A 17,530-nucleotide genomic window follows, 5' to 3' on the forward strand; every position below is an offset into this window, starting at 1 on the left:
CACCCCAGGTTCACTGCGGTGTTACTTACAATAGCCAACCTCCGGAAACAACTAGAGTCCATCGAGGGACAAATGGATCAAGAACTGGTGATACACACACACGCAAACAATTAGCCACAAAATAAAGAACGAAATCCTGCCATTTGTGACAATATGGATGGACCTGGAGGGCATTATGCTAAGTGAAATAAGCCAGAGAAATACAAATCCCGCATAATCTCACTTAGACATGGATTCTTAGGAAAAAGAGAAAATAAAAAGAGTTTATAGATATGGAGAATTGCCAGAGGTGGGGGGGGCAGTGGAAGGGGGTCAAAAATGTACAAATTTCCAGTTATCAAATAAATAAGTCTTGAGGATGTAATGGACGGCATGACGACTATAGTTAATAATACCGTGTTGCATATTCTAAAGTCAGTAAGAGAGGAGATCTTAAAAGTTCTCATCACAAGAAAAAATATTTGTAACTATGTAAGGTAACAGATGTTAACTAGACTTATCGTGGTGATCATTTTACAGGACCAGAGCCCACTGGCATAGGCAAGAAAGAAACCTTGGTGGGTTTTCTTAAAAAAAGATTTTACTTATTCATTTCAGAGAGAGAGAGCGCGCACAAGCAGGGGGAGTGGTGGGGGGAAAGGGAGAAGCAGACCCCCACTGAGCAGGGAGCCCAACGTGGGGCTCGATCCCAGGACCCTGGGATCATGACCTGAGCCGAAGGCAGACGCTTAACCATCTGAGCCCCCCAGGTGCCCCAGAAACCTTAGTGTTTAAGCCACTGAGATTCCGGGGTATTCTATTATGGCACCACAACCTAACTTCTCCTAATGATAGACACGCTAAGGATGTCAACCAAGTGACAAAACCAAAGGCCAAGAATAAAAGTGTGGCAAGAACAGGTTTAATTGAAAGAGTTAAAAAAAAAACAACCCAAAACTCAACACACTAGTCTTTTATTTAGAACTTTCTAATGACTTTGATAAGAAAATCAATAAAGGGAAGTTATTAAATACGAAAACACCTCCTCCTTATGTGTTTTTAGTTGAGATTCATTTCAGGAAATCAAGTAAAATAATCGATGAGATTATTGTGTTCAACTCAGAATCTGTCTGATTGTGAACACCTAAACCTTCAACTGTGTCAACGAGATGGTTTTTCATGTGAAAATAGGACGCGCACAGAACATCGATTTCTCTCTTGGTGAGGAAGCAGCATTGTGTCTCACTTGCAATAGACAGTTGGGTTCCTTAACCCCTCCCAATGCTCAGCATTTGCCCAGATCTCAAAATGTTCAAGCTGAAGTAGACACATCTTTTTTCTCCAACACTACCAGCTACTCTCTTAGCCACCATGTGTAACTGGCAAGACACGCTAGAATTTGTTGACCCTCCCAGACGACCAGGAAGTCAAAGGACCTTAGCACAGACTCAGTCTACACCCTAACTTCTTCAGCCCAGTGCCAGTGCGATGTGGTGCCCATTACACGCAAGGCAACATCGATCGTATCCACACCCACGGTCAAGGACGCAAGGATTTATGCTCAGCTTTTCACAGAGTTCCCAGAAAAATGCAAAAATACCATCAGCTTAAATCCAAAACAACTTCAAAATAAACTTGAAGTGGGTTTTACTTTTGTTTTGAACCTGAAAAAGAGAGGCAGTCCAGGGATTATATTTAGCAGGCCTCCCGTTTGCAGTTAATCACAGCAAATGCGTGTTTTTGTACTATATACAAAAGAGGATGCCGCCTCTCTTCTGTCCCGCACGTTCATGTCCTGCTAATGCTCTGTCAGTACACACAGCAAAACACATTCAAGCTCTGGCCAGTGGTGTCTACCAGGTCCAAAGGCTGCTGCTTTTTTTGAAATCAGAGCATGCTATGGAGTATGCAAACCTTAATATCAGTAAGAAAGATTCCAGTCACCAAGTACTGAGAGTACTTGAACGTGAAGTTTATTTAAGCATAAAACACATTAAAAATTATTTGGTTGATTTGTCAGAGAGAAGGGTCTGGGATGGGAGGTGGGGTTCCCCAGGTCTGCAAACAGTATCCCAAGTGGCCAAGCTGCCATGGCGAGGTTGAGGGACGTAAGGGTAGGGAAGGAGCTCATCATAAACAGGAGCGAGCAACACATGCATATCGTAGATCAGACACTTCCGAACATCAGAAAGATTCCTCAGAGAGAGTCAAACTTTCCAGTCATTGCTTCTCAATATTGTTCCCACAGGCCCTTTCTCGGTAAAAAACTATGATCCAGAAACAGCACCAGTTGGACAGATTTCCCTGATTAGACTTCTCTAACCAGAATTTTCTTCTCCTTTACTGGTTTTTCATGGGAACCAAAGTTTCTAGTGACAATTGTTTGGACATTTTAGGCAAGATACCTGCTTTTGGGAGCTCCGTTGTGTACTTTGAAACAGGAGCTGGAAAATTCACACATTTCTGGGACTCTGACTATTGGAGGCAGGTGGTATCACTTTGAGATGCTGGACATTTTCAATCAGGCTTTGACTTAAGGGCACACACCTTTTATCCTACAGGGAATTGAAGTGAGTAAATTACAGTACTTTATATAGAAACCTTGAGTTAATTATGAGGTCGTGCCTGACTTATAGACAAAATGCCATAGTGAAATCTGGGTCATGATGAGAAGCAGCGTCCAGACTTGAAGTTCAATGGAAGAATTAGAGGCTGTGAACAGAGAGGAACATAGTAAGTCCTATGAAGAAAGATAGCTCTTTGACAGGAATCAGAACTCTGTGGTACTCAGCTAAATGAATAAGCCCACTTTCTTCATGGCCAAGAACTCACTTTATCCAAATGGCACTGACCAAGGCAGGAAAGAAGCAGAATTAACTCAACCTTTAGCAGAGTCCTGCTAACCTCAGGGAAACCCATGTGCTAAGGCAACTGCAAGAAATCTCATTTGTTGGACGAACCATCCCAGTCCCAACCACAGCCCAGGTAGACTTGGTGACCAGATTTAAGGCCAATATTTGGTCCTTAAAATAGTTGGATAACTTTTTTTTTTTAAATCACCTTCATCTTTTAGATAAAAGAACAGAGACCCAAAGGTTAAAAACATTGTATCTGTATCTACATCAATATCTGTATCTCCAAGATGGTGCTAGAATTCCTTGGCATTCCCGTCATTTTCCCATCTTAATTTCTGGAATTTCCATAGGTCAATTCCTGACTGAGTGGGCTTCACGATTGAACGTCTCCTCCTCAGGGGAGAGGGCTCCCTGCGCCCCCAGCTGCCTGCCCAGAACAGGGGGAGCATCTACCTCTACAGCTCTTGCCGTCCGCCTGCAGGGCCCCTGTCACACAGCTACACAGGGGTCCATCGACCCGGCTGGTGCAAATCTGCTCACACCCTCCGTTGTCCTCACACCAGTCCAGCCCTGAAAAAGAACAACTGGTGAGAACAAGGGCAGGCAGGTCAAATCTTCAACGTGGCTCTCGGGGCAACGCTTTAAACCAGAGGACAGCAAGAAGAAAAAAAGCCTAGCGCCGTTGTAGTGTTTTCAGAGTCAATGTAAAGATTTCACCGGGGTGTCCCTCCATCTCTGGTCGGTCACCAGATTCATGTCGTAGTTGAAACACACCCAAGAGTTAGTCCGAGCCCTCAAATCCCATTGTTTTAATAATTTATAACGTGTTTTTGGGGGACATACATACTTTTTCTCCTAATAGGTCCCACTGAAATGATCTGTTCTTTAGGTTCTTTGGTATAATCTGTGGCAATCCTGGAATTTTGTGGGCAAGTCTGAAAGACAGAACACCAGAGGGAAAATTTCACACAATTAAGCTGATAACATATTCTTCACCATGTTTCCAACCTCCAAAAGAGGCAGTGGTTCCAGCCTCAAGCACTATCACTACTCTGATTAATTAGAACCAATGCATTCTTGATCCTGGAGCCCACCGGGACTCTGGGCTTTACGTGGAACAGAATTAAATATGTTCTCCTTCGATTCAAAAAGGCTCCCTTCCCAAGGATGAGGATTGTTGGATCGCATCCGGCAATAGGGTGGACAGCCGCGTGTGTAAGTGGCTTGACCACAATTCACAGCTTGATTCTGCAAACGCCAGGGAAGCACAAAGCGGGAAAGTTAAAGGTTAGGGAGCAGATCCCAGGGCAGTAAAATCTTAGGGACTCTGGTGTCTGTGGAGGGGATGTAAGCCTGGCATGGAAGAGAGGACTGGTTTGTCACCTCATTCCAGCAGCCCCTCCGGGAGCCCCTGCGGAGCCTCAGGCCCCGGCGTGGATCTGGATGAGCTGTAGGAGAGTCACTGTCTAAAGAACTCCTGGACCCAGGAGTTTGCTTCGATTGTGCGGTGGAGCTTGGCCCCCACTGTCCCCTTCAGATTCAGGTGGCCTAGCTCCTTGAGACTCGGGTGCGGGTATGGTGGTCCTCAAACAGGGCCAGTTTTGCCCTTCCCTCCCCCGGGGTAGTCGGCAATGCTGGGAGGCATTTTGGGGTGTGACAGCTGGGGAGGAGGTGCTCTTTGCCTCTAGTGGGTGGAGATGCTGCGAAACATCCTACAAGGCACAGAACAATCCCTACAACCAAGAACAGTTGGCTCCAAAATGTCAATAGTGCTGAGGTTTGAGAAACCCTGGTCTAGTGCTATGCCCATGACAGACTGACATTTCAGAGACAGAGGAGGACATCATTCTACCGCATTCTCTCTCTTCCTGTCTGACCAAAGAGGACTGCTGCTCCTAAGCATCTAGGGAGGATTTCAACTTAGCCACTTCCAGGGGCCGTGAGAGCCACAGAACTCCCAGGAGCCAGCCAGATCCTGGCGATTGTGATCCCCATGCTGGGCAAACTGGGGGCAGTGAGAAATAGGGCGATGCATTTCATTTTCACGCCCTCACTTACTATTTTACAGGAGTACTTTTCGGAATCACACAGTGACACCGCGCAATGAAGATGAACTTCATCGTAATCCCCAATGAACTTGAAGACAGTGACATGAAAGCGACAGGTTAGGGAGACGCCGTTCTCCTCGATGCCAATGGTGTTATCTTTAATGTTCTGACACCTATTCAGGAGAAAATGGAATCTTTGCTTCACACTTTGGCTTCTATTTCATCTAAAGCCCATCATGATAGGTAAGAATGTCTTTGCATTTGAGAGTGACCTCTGGACTGTGTGGGTTTCTCATTTACTCCCACTCCCGTCTATTTTCATAGTTTGTTTTAAAAGCATCGAATAACACCTCAAGTTAGCATCCTAACTGCAACTAAAAGCTGGATGACTGCAGGGACTGCCCCCAGTCTCCCCACAGCTTTGGTTTCTCATTCTGCCCCTCATGGTGCCCTGCTTTACTGACACCAACTCAGCAAACGTCATCAGTCCTCGCCTCGGCTGTACTTTCTTGGGTTAATTATCAGTGTGTGTGTGGGGGGGGGGTCCCCTGATTAAAACCCTATTGGTCCATGTTAAAATAGATGGGAGCTGGAGAAGGCAGAGCAGTCCCAGATAGCTAAGATGCATGCAGCAGGTGGCCCCATCTCCTCCCCTGCCGCCCCCCCTTGTGGTATTGGGCTAGTGGGCAGTGACAGCCACCAGCCTCCCTCAGGTACACGTAAGAGTTCCCCAAATGCATCACAGCCCCTTCTGCCCCACTGTCTCTCCGTATGAAGTTTCCCTAATCTGGAAGTCTTCCCATGCATGTATACTCCTGCTCTTTCCCCAAAGCCAGTCTGTGGCTCCCCCTTCTCAGCAGACACCCCCCTACCACTGTCCTGACCAGGCGGGAACAGGTGGCTTTTTCTGGATTCCCAGAGCACAAGAACCCGGATGTTGCCTTCACTGGGTCTCCAACACACTGTAGGGTCCACAGGACAGATCTAAATATCTTTGTGGATGAATGCATGAGTGAATGCATGAACTGTGCCACCGTGGCCAAGGTTGGCCTATAGGCGCTGAGAAGTTATCTAAAAATGATGAAGATGAAAAGAGTGACTCTTTTTTTAAATCTTTCCTTCCCATACCCACAGGATTAAATAGCTTAGTGATAAGGAAAATTAAAAACCGGAGTTATCCTTCAGGATCCCCACACCTATTAGGTTTTGTAATTAGTCTTCAAGGCGATTGTTTCTTAAATGTTTTGAAATTAAAACTTACTTGCCGTACTTCTCCTTGTCACTGTTATTCATTTGAATAATCTAAATGGGTTCAAAGTTTCTAAAATGTTCATAGCTCTCCAATCTTCACACAGGCCTTCCCTCTTAACCAGACCACCCCCTCCCGGACCGATGACTCGATACTCAGGTACCGGAAACGCATGGAGCAGAAGGAAGAGGTTGGGGAAGGAGGGACAGGCTCTGTGGATGCCTGCCTCAGTGTGAGCACACAAGCCAAGCGCTAGAACCCTTTGTCCACCATCAGAGGAACAACTGTCCTTTCCTCTGTCCAGGTGCACGAAGAGGAGAGAACAGCGACGGGCATGATGGGACTTCTGAGTCACTGGGAGATGGTGGTACCATTGCTGCTCTCCACCGAGCTGACCCCCCAAAATTCTGAAGTGAACCCATTTTGCTGCTCACACGTTTGTCACCATGCATCGGTTTCCCACTGGACAAGTTCACTGGGAACACAATAACCACAGCCCTCCAAGAAGGGTCAGAAGGACTCATGAATTAAAATTCCCCCATAGGACGAAAGCAAACGACAGTTTCATCTGGAAGGCCTTTGTTCAGACCCTGGGGGGAGGCTGAGATTTATGAATACGCTCACTCACTCTCCTCCCTGGGTCAAGTCTATTAAGCACTATTTAAAAACTGCTAAATGCCACTGCGTCCTCCAAAGGAGACACAGGCCCTCCAGCCGGGCTGGTATCTGTACAGGGGCTCAGATCTGAGCTCTTTCACTTTAGGAAAGGACTTCGATGGGAAGGAGAGGCATCCAGGCTGCGAGCCACCGAGGAGTCACCACGTCCTTCCCTTTGCCTCTGAACAGCCCAAGAACCAGCTCAGGAAGTCAAAAGCCTCTGCACCCTGTGCCACAAGTCCTGTCCGGCCAGTTAGGGAGGCTGTGTGTCGTAATACTCGAAAGGGTTCCTCTCTGCCCCTGGCTAATTGAGTCGCCCTGGGTGAACTGTGTACCTAACTTCTCTGCAAAGCCGTGGATATTCACTGTTTGCCCAGAACCATACCTTCTTTTGAGAAACTATTCCTTTTCAACCTTGAAGCTAATTGTAATATCCACAGAGCTCCCTGACCACCTCAGGGTAGGTGTCGACCGAGGCTAGTCACGGGGGTCAGGACACGCTACCCCCCAAAATCTGGCCCCTTGACATACTGAGTATTTTAAGGTGAAGGAGTTTGAGAAAACGGCAGAAGCAGAAAGGTCACGGTGACCTTCCCCTGACTCTACTGTCCTGAAACAGGTCACAAAGCCCTCAGGTGCCAGGGGCCCTCCCTCCTTCAGGAAAGTAGCATCCTTATCTCCAAAGACAGAGGGAAACCAAGAAGAATCCTAACCAAGAGGCTCTGCTAAGCTTCCCCCAGTTTACTACATTTACCACATACCCTTTGACCTTTCATACTTCTCCATGGTCCCTTCTTGGTCTAACCTAGCAGAAAGTTCTCAGGTTCGACCACTTCCTTTCTCCTCATTTCCTTATGGAGGCTTCTGTGTCACCTAAAACCCATATTAAATAAATGTGTATGCTTTTCTCCTGTTAGTCTGTCTGTCTTTGATTTTCACAGCCGGCCAGAACTACTGTTACTTGACATAACCAGTTTTTAAAAAATAAAAATAATTCTCATTACTGTGGTTTGGTCTATAGTCTTTTCTTCTGATTCATTCCTTCTGTAAATTTTGTTACATAACCACTGTGTTTCAGGAAACACAGTAGGTGCCAGGCATTTAGCAGTGAATAAGAAGAAACTCCTTGATTTTATAGGCTATGTAGTTTCTTCCACTTACTCTCTTATTCTGTTCTATTATTCTAGTTCTTTTCAAATTTTGACAGGTGTTCTGTTCACCAACCATTCCTTCTCACGACATGCTTTTGTGCAGGTGATCCACATTTCTCTCAAGCTGAAACTCGAAGTCGGCAGGACACAATCCCCGCTTGGATCACATTGCAAACAAAGCTTTTTGTAGTTAATGCCACAAAGATGCGGGGATCTGCTACTAAGTTGCTCTATGACTTTAAGCAAGTTGCTTGGCCTCCCTGAGCCTCAGCCTGCTCATTGCTCATCCAATGTCTATCTCACAGGCTGTCAAGAGCATTCTGGTTCATGGATGCACAATACAAACATTGCCTCCCACTCTCTTCTCTAAAACCTGACGTGGACCAGTATTTATCTGAAAGGCTCTGAGGCTGTCCTCTAATAAGAGGCCACTCACCCTCCTTCAATGATGAAGTACCGGAGTTTGTCATTGCTGTCACGGGAGGGGGTAGCATAGCATTTGTTCAGCGTTAGGAGTAAGTGTGTGGAGTCAGCTCCAACCACAAAGACCCCTACGTACAGCACATCTCGAGTTGTCAACACCACCTCACCCTGGCGGTAAGGGTGTTTGTAGGAAGCATTTTTGTAGAGCGCCATCTTGGTGGTGAAGCTGCCTTCTTGGGTTGGAACTGTGAGGTTAATGACACTAAAAGGGAAACAATCATGAGGCAAGGGACCCCAAACAATTATATGTATTCAATTGCTACCATTTTCAAGCCGAAAATGCAGAAGGAAGGCAAAGCAGATGATAGCAAAGTATAACTCCAAAATGGTACCCAAAATGGCAAGCCACATGTGGCAAGTAAAATGAAAATTAAATAAAATTTAAAAAAATCAATTCCTCAGCACCCCTAACCACATTTCAATTGCTCGATTTTGACATACAGCTGTTGCACTGGATAGTAATACAGTACATTTCCATCATTGTAGAAAGTTCTAGTGCACAGTGCTGGTCCGAGGCTTTAGGTGCAGAAAATATGAACTATTTCTTCCCTAGTGTTTCAAAGACAAATGCTAGCAAGCAATTTTGATTATGCTAACCTTGACTGTCAAGGAAAAGACAAAGAAATGCACACAGCCCATGAGATTCTTTACCTTAGCATAGGCTTCACAACAGAATCTAAAGAGATCTTGATATCCAGCTCATAAGCACACGAAAATTCCACATTGATCGTCCGGTCCCTAGTGATGATGTTGCCAGTGTTGTTGGCACTTTCGATCCAGACTGTGTTTTTATACATGATATGAGTGCCATTGGACTGCAGAGCAAAGGAAGGTCAGAAATCATTAAATGTGGGAGTATGTGGCTTGCATTTCAAATCCACAGCCCTGAAAGTGGAGAAATGGCTTCTTTCCATACGTAACCCAGAGGCTGGTATAGGTCAGGATGGAGCTAGCTTCAGCATTTACTAACAATAATAATGAAAGTATTGCAATAGATGTCAACAGCACCCTTCAGTCTGATAACCTTGAGTGTCCACGGAGGCTGAATCCCTGTACCCTGAATTCTAACTACAACCAGCCCTAGTTAACCGTGGGAACCCAAGCTGGGGACAGCATGAAGTACTGCCATCCCAGGTTAATATAAATCTTCTTTTTTGAGTCTTAATCCAAAATCTCTCCCGCACCAAATCTTCTACCAGACATTCCCACAAGGACCACAATGAACAAAGGCAGGTTGCACCTGCTCACTCCTTTCATTCCCTGATAAAGTGCTAATGAACACGGTTATATATATATAATATATATACATATACATATATCTATTTTATAGGAAGGAACAGGAGGATAAGAAGCAAGATGCTTTGCCAACCTATACACTGGATAATCTGACATGAAAAGTTGGGCCTTGGTGTATTTCTGCAGCCAACTGTTACATGGTGTCTGGGACACCCTCCCCCCCCCCCAAAAAAAAACTCTTCCTTTACCTGGAAGAACAAGAGAAGAATGAACGAGGTAACAAAAATTTGTCAGCATGGAGGGTAAAGGATGACAGCGGACAGCGCAAACTGAGGACAGGAGCCTGTCACTTATTGGGATCTTTCAGTTCAATTAACCACTCAGCACCCGATGATTCTTCTCCTTGATGTCTTTCATGTTGGATATGTCTTGTGTTGTTTTCCACAGAGGATATTTCTAAGTAAACCACCCTGAAGTTGGCTTTAAAGATACCCAACGTGCAAACCCTTGGTGCTGTCACTACCTCAGCCGGATGTCCTTTCTGGCCCCTGGTTCTCACCTGCACGATGTTGCCACAATTCCCTTTGGTGTTGTTGATCTGAAAGGAGATGAAATCTTCCCCCTCGATGTGGGAACACAGTCTGTCATTGATCCTCACACCCTCCCTCTCAAAGCCGAGCTGGAAGAGTCTGCACTTCGATATGGACACTTCCATCTGGGCTGCCTTGCAGGTCACCTCTGCATCAATGATGTCATGGGAGTCTGCGGGGAACAGTTAGTATGAGAGGCAAGTCAGGGGGAGCTGGTGGTGCTGCAGGGGTGGGGGTGCGGTGTCCTATGACCGGATCCTTGAGAAGAGGCTAATGATCTTCACACAAAGGCTGGACATTTCTAATTAAGCTTTGATCCAACCAAAAGAGTACATAAAGTTATTCAAAGCAATAACCGGGATGTTGTTAAGCTTTTTAAAAAGGATTAACATGCTAGTAAAGTGTGTTTCGTCTTTTCTTCACAAACCTAGGACCTTGCCCCACTTTGGGTGGAGCTACTTTCCCCTAAGCTGTGTACCGCATCTGGCTTATCCTAGAGAGGCTAAAGGACATGCCCCCGGGTGAGAGCAGCCCCGGGCAGGCCACTCCTGGAGCCCCCACGGATTCCCAGGCACCCACTAGGAGATTTTTGACACTATTAGGCCAATTGGCATTTTCTAGGAGTACATAAACACAAGCTAACGAGCACTAGAGAAACAGAGAGGATTTTATCTGCCCAGGTGAAGCCCTGGAACAGCAGCCCTCCTAGGGAATCTTTCAGTCAAGTAGGATGCTACAATTTAGCACATGCCTTCTGAGTTATTTGGTTCCAGCAAGGGCACGGGGCTGGGGGCGCAAAGCAGCACCCCCCTTCAGGCCGACATCATGGGTACGCCCGGCGGGGACAAGGCCGTTCCTACCTTATGGGCGCTGAGGTTTGGAGTGGGACCTGTGGTCCTAGGTGTTTACTGTTTGCTTCAAACCCCACAGTTGCTTCTTCAGGACCAATTAATCTGGCTTTCAACCAGTCTTAAAGCACCTGGCACTCTCGCTCTGAGGGTTTCGTGTTTGCGTCAAACTGCCTGACTTCCCTGTGAGACTAAGACATCAATATGGATCTCTCTGATGTTGATCGGGGCCTCAGATGTAACTGGCTGATTCTATTCATGTACAAATTTAGGTGTTATCATTTATTGAAGAAAAGGCTGTAGCTATGAGGAGGCGAACATTAGCCTACTTTGAAGAAGTCAGATTGCTTCTTCGTTCTGCTTCAACGCTTGTGAAAGCTTCACGAGGTGGGTCTCTAACTAGGGCGGCTACATGGGCTCCACCCCTGGAGTCCTTCTGCGTGGCTGCCAGGCCTCCGCATCAGGCCCAGTCTGGGTGGGGAGGTGGCAGGTGTCACTCACTGTTACCATAGGGGGGCGGCTCCACGCAGCCACACAGCTCTCCTCCGTTTTCCAGCTCACAGGTCCGGTTGGGACAGTCCACCCCCACACAGGGATCTTCAACCACTCCTGCTAAAAAGGAAAACAAACACAAACACGCACGACTTGATTTTCACACCCATGCTCAGCAGCAGGTGGCTGCACTCTGGACTTGCCGCTTCCATGGAATTGGCGGTGGTCAGATGGCAGCTGAGGATGAACAGACAGGGCAACTTTCCAGAACATGATGACAACATGTGATCAGGGCCCTGGCTCCAGGCTTCGGTATCTCCTCCAACCCTCACGATTGCTCTGTGTGCGAACTAAGTACCATTTCACAGCTGCAACATGCCCAAGGTCCACACGGCGGAAGGTGAGTGGTGAGAATGGAATGCAGAGACACCGCAAACTGCCAAGATCTACCCCGATCCCTGTTCTTAGCACACTGGTCTTCCATTACACGCATTTGTATCTTTGCGCTTACACAGAGTGGGGTCCAACCATTTATCTTCATCCTCCCTTGCAGCCAGCCTCCTCATAGTTGCTGCTCAGTAAATATTTGTTAAGCATGAAAATTTCAGGGCCAGTAAAGTCCCAGAGAGGTCCTTCAGATAGGACTTGCTGGTCTGTTTTGATTCATGGTCTACTTTCCCCATAAACTTCTGTGTACTTAATTTTATAAAAATAGACAAACCCAAACCTACACACAACTCGCCGACACTGACTTAGATTAATTGTACTGTTTTGCCAACAAGGGCAAAACTGTAAGTAAAAAACAAATGTATGTGGAGTGCCATCATCATCATATTATAAACAATTATTTCTGTAGCAGATGAGTCCACAGACCACCTGCAAGATCGTCAACTCCCCAGTTTAAGAAACACTAATTGAGAGCATTTTCTTTTAGATGCTCGTTTCTTTATTTAAAGAACCTCTCTCCCTATCAGATGTAATAATCCTCCTATTCATCATGGCATGGGATGGTGAGTGCTAAAGAAACAACAACTGTTCAATCCCAGCATGAGCCAAGTTAGCTTCAAGAATTTAAAAACAAAGCAAAACCCCGTGCTGTCTCAGCTGCTTCTCCTGACTCAGCTGCCATGCCCCTCTGCTAAGTAACTCACTGTAATACATGGGAGTTTCGGGATGGCTTGGCATCACCCTGTCTTAATTTCCAGAAAGACCACTAATGGAGAGCCATCAGCATAATTTAAATATATTTATTTTTAAAGGCTTCCTTTTATAAAGATCCTTTCACTTGACCAGTGTGTCCAGTGCCTACACAGTGCACACAACGGCCACTCAGCGAATGTTATGGCTGATTAACACAACATGAAAACAGCCCAAGAGAATAACAAAGTGGGGAGGCTATAGCCCACAGAAGGAAAAAAACACCTCCCTTACCAATATGGTGGTCCATATACCAATTGGCAAATAAGACATGCCCTTATACAGAGGGAAGTTCTTAAAGTTTCAAAACAGTTAATCTTAAAATTATTGAAACTATTGCTTATTAACACAACAGGGTAAAATATTAAAGTTATCAAAAAATGTACGTTGATTTCCAAGAGAGACTAGTAATTTGCTTGTTAAGAGTTTCTGAAATCATTGGATACATATTCTAATCAACTACATTGTTTTTAGATTCTGAATTAAGTGCATCCCTACTCCTGGTCAGGTTTAGTCTGCAAATTTGCTGACAGGCATGCAGTCTTGCAATGTGCCAGTTTTTGTGTTGGTACCTGGATGCACACCGGGTTGGCAAAATACACACACTGTTGGCCACAATTTCATACTGCATTAAAAAGACAGGCGATGACACATTTATATGTGTTTATATACATATTTGCTCCATTTGTTTGATTAACTTAGCAAGAAAATGAGCAAATGATATAATGGATCTACACATCAAAATGATTTTCTTACTACAGAAAAAAATATAAGACTCTTTAGATCTACTGGGTGACGGGCATTAGGGAGGGCACGTGATGTGAGGAGCACTGGGTGTTCTGTGCAACTGATGAATTGCTGAACTCTACATCTGAAACTAATGATGTACTCTATGTTGGCTAATTGAATTTAAATTAAAAAAAGGAGTCTATAGACCATTGGTTTATCAGCTAATTTAATATATGTACAATCCCTTTATAAATCCAACCACAGCTTCCTTGCAAGGCAGGCAGATAGAGTTGGTGCGATTCCAGCTCAGCTTGCCCCTTGCCACACGTCTTCCCTTTCTGAGCTGGGCTCTGACCCCTGTTCAACGAGGCAAGAAGAGCTGGTTTCGAGATCTGAAAGCAGTCAGGATGTTCATCCCTCTACCTCATCAGTCACTAAATGGGTGCTCCTCCAACCCAAAGAACCTCATCTGCCCAAGCTGGTGTCCCAAATTCCATAGCTGGGGCGCAACCACAGGCAAGTGAGGCTCTCCTGAAACGCCCCCCTCCCCACAGAATCTCTGCTGTAGCTCTCAACTCTTTAAGCCTGGGGGCAGACCTATGGCTAAAGGTGGAGGCCGGCCGGCCAGGCCTAGCCCAAGCGGTGTTGCCGGCAAGGCTGTTCTCTTAGCTCGAAAAGAACCCACAGAGATAAAATAATTCTCTTACAGCAATTCTCCTTCTCGATCCACTCGGTGCTGAGGATCCCGAAGGAGCGACAGGACTCCCCATAGGCTGCCAGGGAGCCACAGAGCTGGGACTTGTGGTGGTTGTAGCAACCGTCCAGGTAGCAGGACTCGTAGAAGGGGAGGGGGTCCAGAAGCCCGTAGCAGGGCTGGAAGAAGCCCTTCATGTCCGTGAGCTTCAGGCAGTAGCTGTCACCCTGCATCTTCTGGATGTGCACGTTATCACACATGGCCGCGTACTGAGAGAACTGCAGCTCGTTGCAGCTAGAGGTGAGACGTCTGGTCAGACGCAGCGAGACCCAGACAGCCCCCTGAGATCCCCGCGGGGAGGGAAGACCCCACCTGTTACCTCATCTGCTAACCCGGAAGTCAGTGAAGTATGCGGATTCCAAACACTAATTAGCTATGTGATCTTAGGTGAATCAGGGGCTACTGGCCTCAATCTATCCATCTAAGAAAGCGACACAGTAATTCCTATTGTTGCTATCGCTGGGAGAGGTGAGGGTAAACGAAAATAATGGGTCAGTGGCCAACGTGTCAGACGAAAGGCAGATACTGATATGAAAACTGTTAACCTTCGATAGGATTGATACAATAACCATGAACAGGTATTGATTTAATAACCAATAACAACCATAATAATAATGAGAGTTACTATTATTATTAATCAATAATAGTAATGATAGTTGGTAAAATAGTTGTCTAGAAGCCTTCTAAACCACTTCCCATATAGCTACCAGAGACCAAAAGCAAAACTGTCACAAGAAAATTGGTATCCAGCTGAAACAGTTTATAAAGGAAGAAAAGGAAGGGAGAAGCTCAAACAGAATCATAACCCCTCAGGAGGAGATTCTGGACTTTGCCACTTACAGGCCCCTCATGTAATTCATTCTGCTCTAGCTTCCATTTCACCTAGAAAAGGAAGAGGTTGGACTAGATATTGCCTGAGGTTTTTTCCAGCTCTGGGGCCTATAATTCAGGATCGTCTAATTTATGAGATAGTATTCTGTTTATACCTGCGTCATTTCCCCATCTGGACATTTAGCTGATGCTAAAGTACAAGGGATGGAACCTTTATAAAAGCAAAGAAATAGCATGAAAAAGAAGCATATCTATAGATCCAGAAATGTATTACAAAATTCAGCAGCTCAGAGGTAATCTGAATTAAGTAACTTTGGAATAACTTGTTTAACTCATTCTATCTCAACTGGCAAGAGAGGGGTCTCATAATAACTTTGGTGACTTCCATTTTTGAAAAGGCTTTCCTGATCTCTACCAAACTCTACCTGCATTCTGGTGGGAGTCACGGGCACATAATTAGACCCAGACCTGGGAAGCAAGGGACTTTTTCTCCCAAGTCCCAGCAGGTGGGCAGCTGGTCAAGACCTCAGGGTTTAATCCTGGGCACCCTCTTCTGTTCGGCCAAGGGCTAGATGACATGAAGACTTGGAATCATATCATCTAAGCCCGGTTCCTTCCTCTGCCATTCAAGAAATTACTGAGGCCTCTGCTGTGCCTATTTGTCTCATGAAAACTCCAAAGACCTAGGGCTCAGCTCTTTGCAGGAGATGAGTGGTGCTACGATAGAGAGTGCATTCCTCATTAACACCTGTCATGGACACGGGAGGGTGTGGGACACCAAGTCTAGCAGCTGGAACTCTCACCTCTTCTGCATGCCATTGGTTTTCCAGCTCTGGGCCAGTACCACGCTGCTCACCACTGGCTTCCCCCGCAAGGTCACATAGTCATCTGTTAAGTCCCCATTGAAGTTGCCACAGAGGCCACACACTTTGTTCTGCAGCCTCTCACTGATGCTGATTTTTATGACGTTGAAACCATTGTAGTAGATCTGGATGTCAGGGCTGGTGTCTATCACCAGGAACCCCTCACTGCTGTAGATTTTGGTTGCCAGCCCAGTTATAAATGGAACATTCACTTGTGTGCCATTCACCTGTGGGAGAGGGGGGAGAGAAAGTAAGTTATAGTAGGGGTTGGCAGTTGTTCCTATCAAGGGCCACTATAGATGTTTACAGGCTTTGTGGGCTATATGATCTCTATTGCTACTCAACTCTGCTCTCAGGGCATGAAAACAGCCATAGACAACATGTAATTAAATTAAGGAGGCTGCATTCCAATAAAGCTTTATTTAAAAAAAAATGGCAGCAAGTGGATTTGGTCAAATTCTGTAGCTTGCTGAACACTGCCTTAGAGTTTAAAGGCATTTACTCATCATACTGTCCTCAGTTCCCCCCAAAGCAGCAAAACGTGGAGGCAGAAAGATAAGAAAACATTATAAAAGTACAACCCACTGCAAATGGCTGGATTTTTGTATAAAACTTTCCCCAGCATAAACCAATTACTGAAATGAAATCCCAATCCTGTGCGAAGGAGTGTCAAACATGGTTAAAATGAATCTGGGGATCACTGCCATGTTTATTGTTTTCTTGTGTATAAGGTCCAAACTGGAGGTCTCCCCCACCCCAAAGGTCCTATAGACACAGTATTTTCTGCATTCATCATTCTCCTACTTTCTAACAGTTTCTTTTCTTAGCCCTTAGGACAGAACATAACGTGCTTTTCCTGTACTTACCAAATAAATTGATCCCCCCCCCCAGTTATTAGTAACTTTTGTTTCTTAAAAAAAAAAAGCAGAAGCCTTTTAGACAATATGATTCTTTACCATTTTGGCCAGCTTGGAGTATTTTATTCAGCAATAATGTCAGTTTTGCTCTCTCGGGTGGTCATTTTGACTTTCTAGCTCCTGTATTCGGGAGCAATGCAGTCGTGTCTATGTGGGCCAATTTGTAAGAAGAATTGGAGTGTCAAAAACAGTAGCAGCTTTCACTGAAGTTAAAAACCAGTATTAAAATCCAGACTCTTCGTTTTAAGCTTGCAAAATACTGCCAGTCTTTTGCCTAATGTTGGACACTAAGCTATCTGATGATTTTCCAAAGACACGCTCAATGCAATGAGCCAGTGGCAGAAAGCAGAATACACACAATAATGCTTAATTCTGGAAAACGTCAATGTGTGTGTCCTGGCTCTCTACCTGCCCCTCCCCAGCTGGAGTCACAGCACTGGGGACTGGTGCCATCTTTCAGGTCTGCCAGCTTGTGAGCAGCCTGGTTTAGCTGAGAGGCTGGAGGTGGCTTTCAGGAGTTTATCAGAGCAGATTATATCTTACATGGAAGGGGCGGGAGGAATCCAAGTTGGGGAGCCATATCAGTTATGGGGGTTGGTTGGAGATTCACATTTATTTTATATGTTAGTCTAAGATTCACCAGAGACCAGC

At 45.6% G+C, this 17,530-nt stretch overlaps 1 protein-coding gene across 1 annotated transcript in view; it reads right to left on the reverse strand.

Annotated features, from left to right (window-relative positions):
• Window positions 1-2,590: 2,590 nt before the first annotated feature.
• Window positions 2,591-17,530, reverse strand: part of TECTA (tectorin alpha) — a 68,427-nt gene continuing 53,487 nt past the window's right edge. The window contains exons 14-23 of the mRNA XM_028125986.2: window positions 15,903-16,189; window positions 14,222-14,517; window positions 11,598-11,708; window positions 10,218-10,420; window positions 9,074-9,237; window positions 8,376-8,624; window positions 4,893-5,055; window positions 3,682-3,769; window positions 3,288-3,404; window positions 2,591-2,691 (exon numbers count right to left, since the gene is read on the reverse strand). Of these exons, the coding sequence (XP_027981787.2) occupies window positions 2,591-2,691; window positions 3,288-3,404; window positions 3,682-3,769; window positions 4,893-5,055; window positions 8,376-8,624; window positions 9,074-9,237; window positions 10,218-10,420; window positions 11,598-11,708; window positions 14,222-14,517; window positions 15,903-16,189 (1,779 nt within the window). The remainder of the gene's footprint in view (window positions 2,692-3,287; window positions 3,405-3,681; window positions 3,770-4,892; window positions 5,056-8,375; window positions 8,625-9,073; window positions 9,238-10,217; window positions 10,421-11,597; window positions 11,709-14,221; window positions 14,518-15,902; window positions 16,190-17,530) is intronic.

The sequence above is a fragment of the Eumetopias jubatus genome, unplaced genomic scaffold (assembly GCF_037043125.1).
Source record: "Eumetopias jubatus isolate StellerSeaLion01/CBP00866 unplaced genomic scaffold, mEumJub1_p1.0 scaffold_13, whole genome shotgun sequence".
Classification (NCBI taxonomy): Eukaryota; Metazoa; Chordata; class Mammalia; order Carnivora; family Otariidae; genus Eumetopias; species Eumetopias jubatus.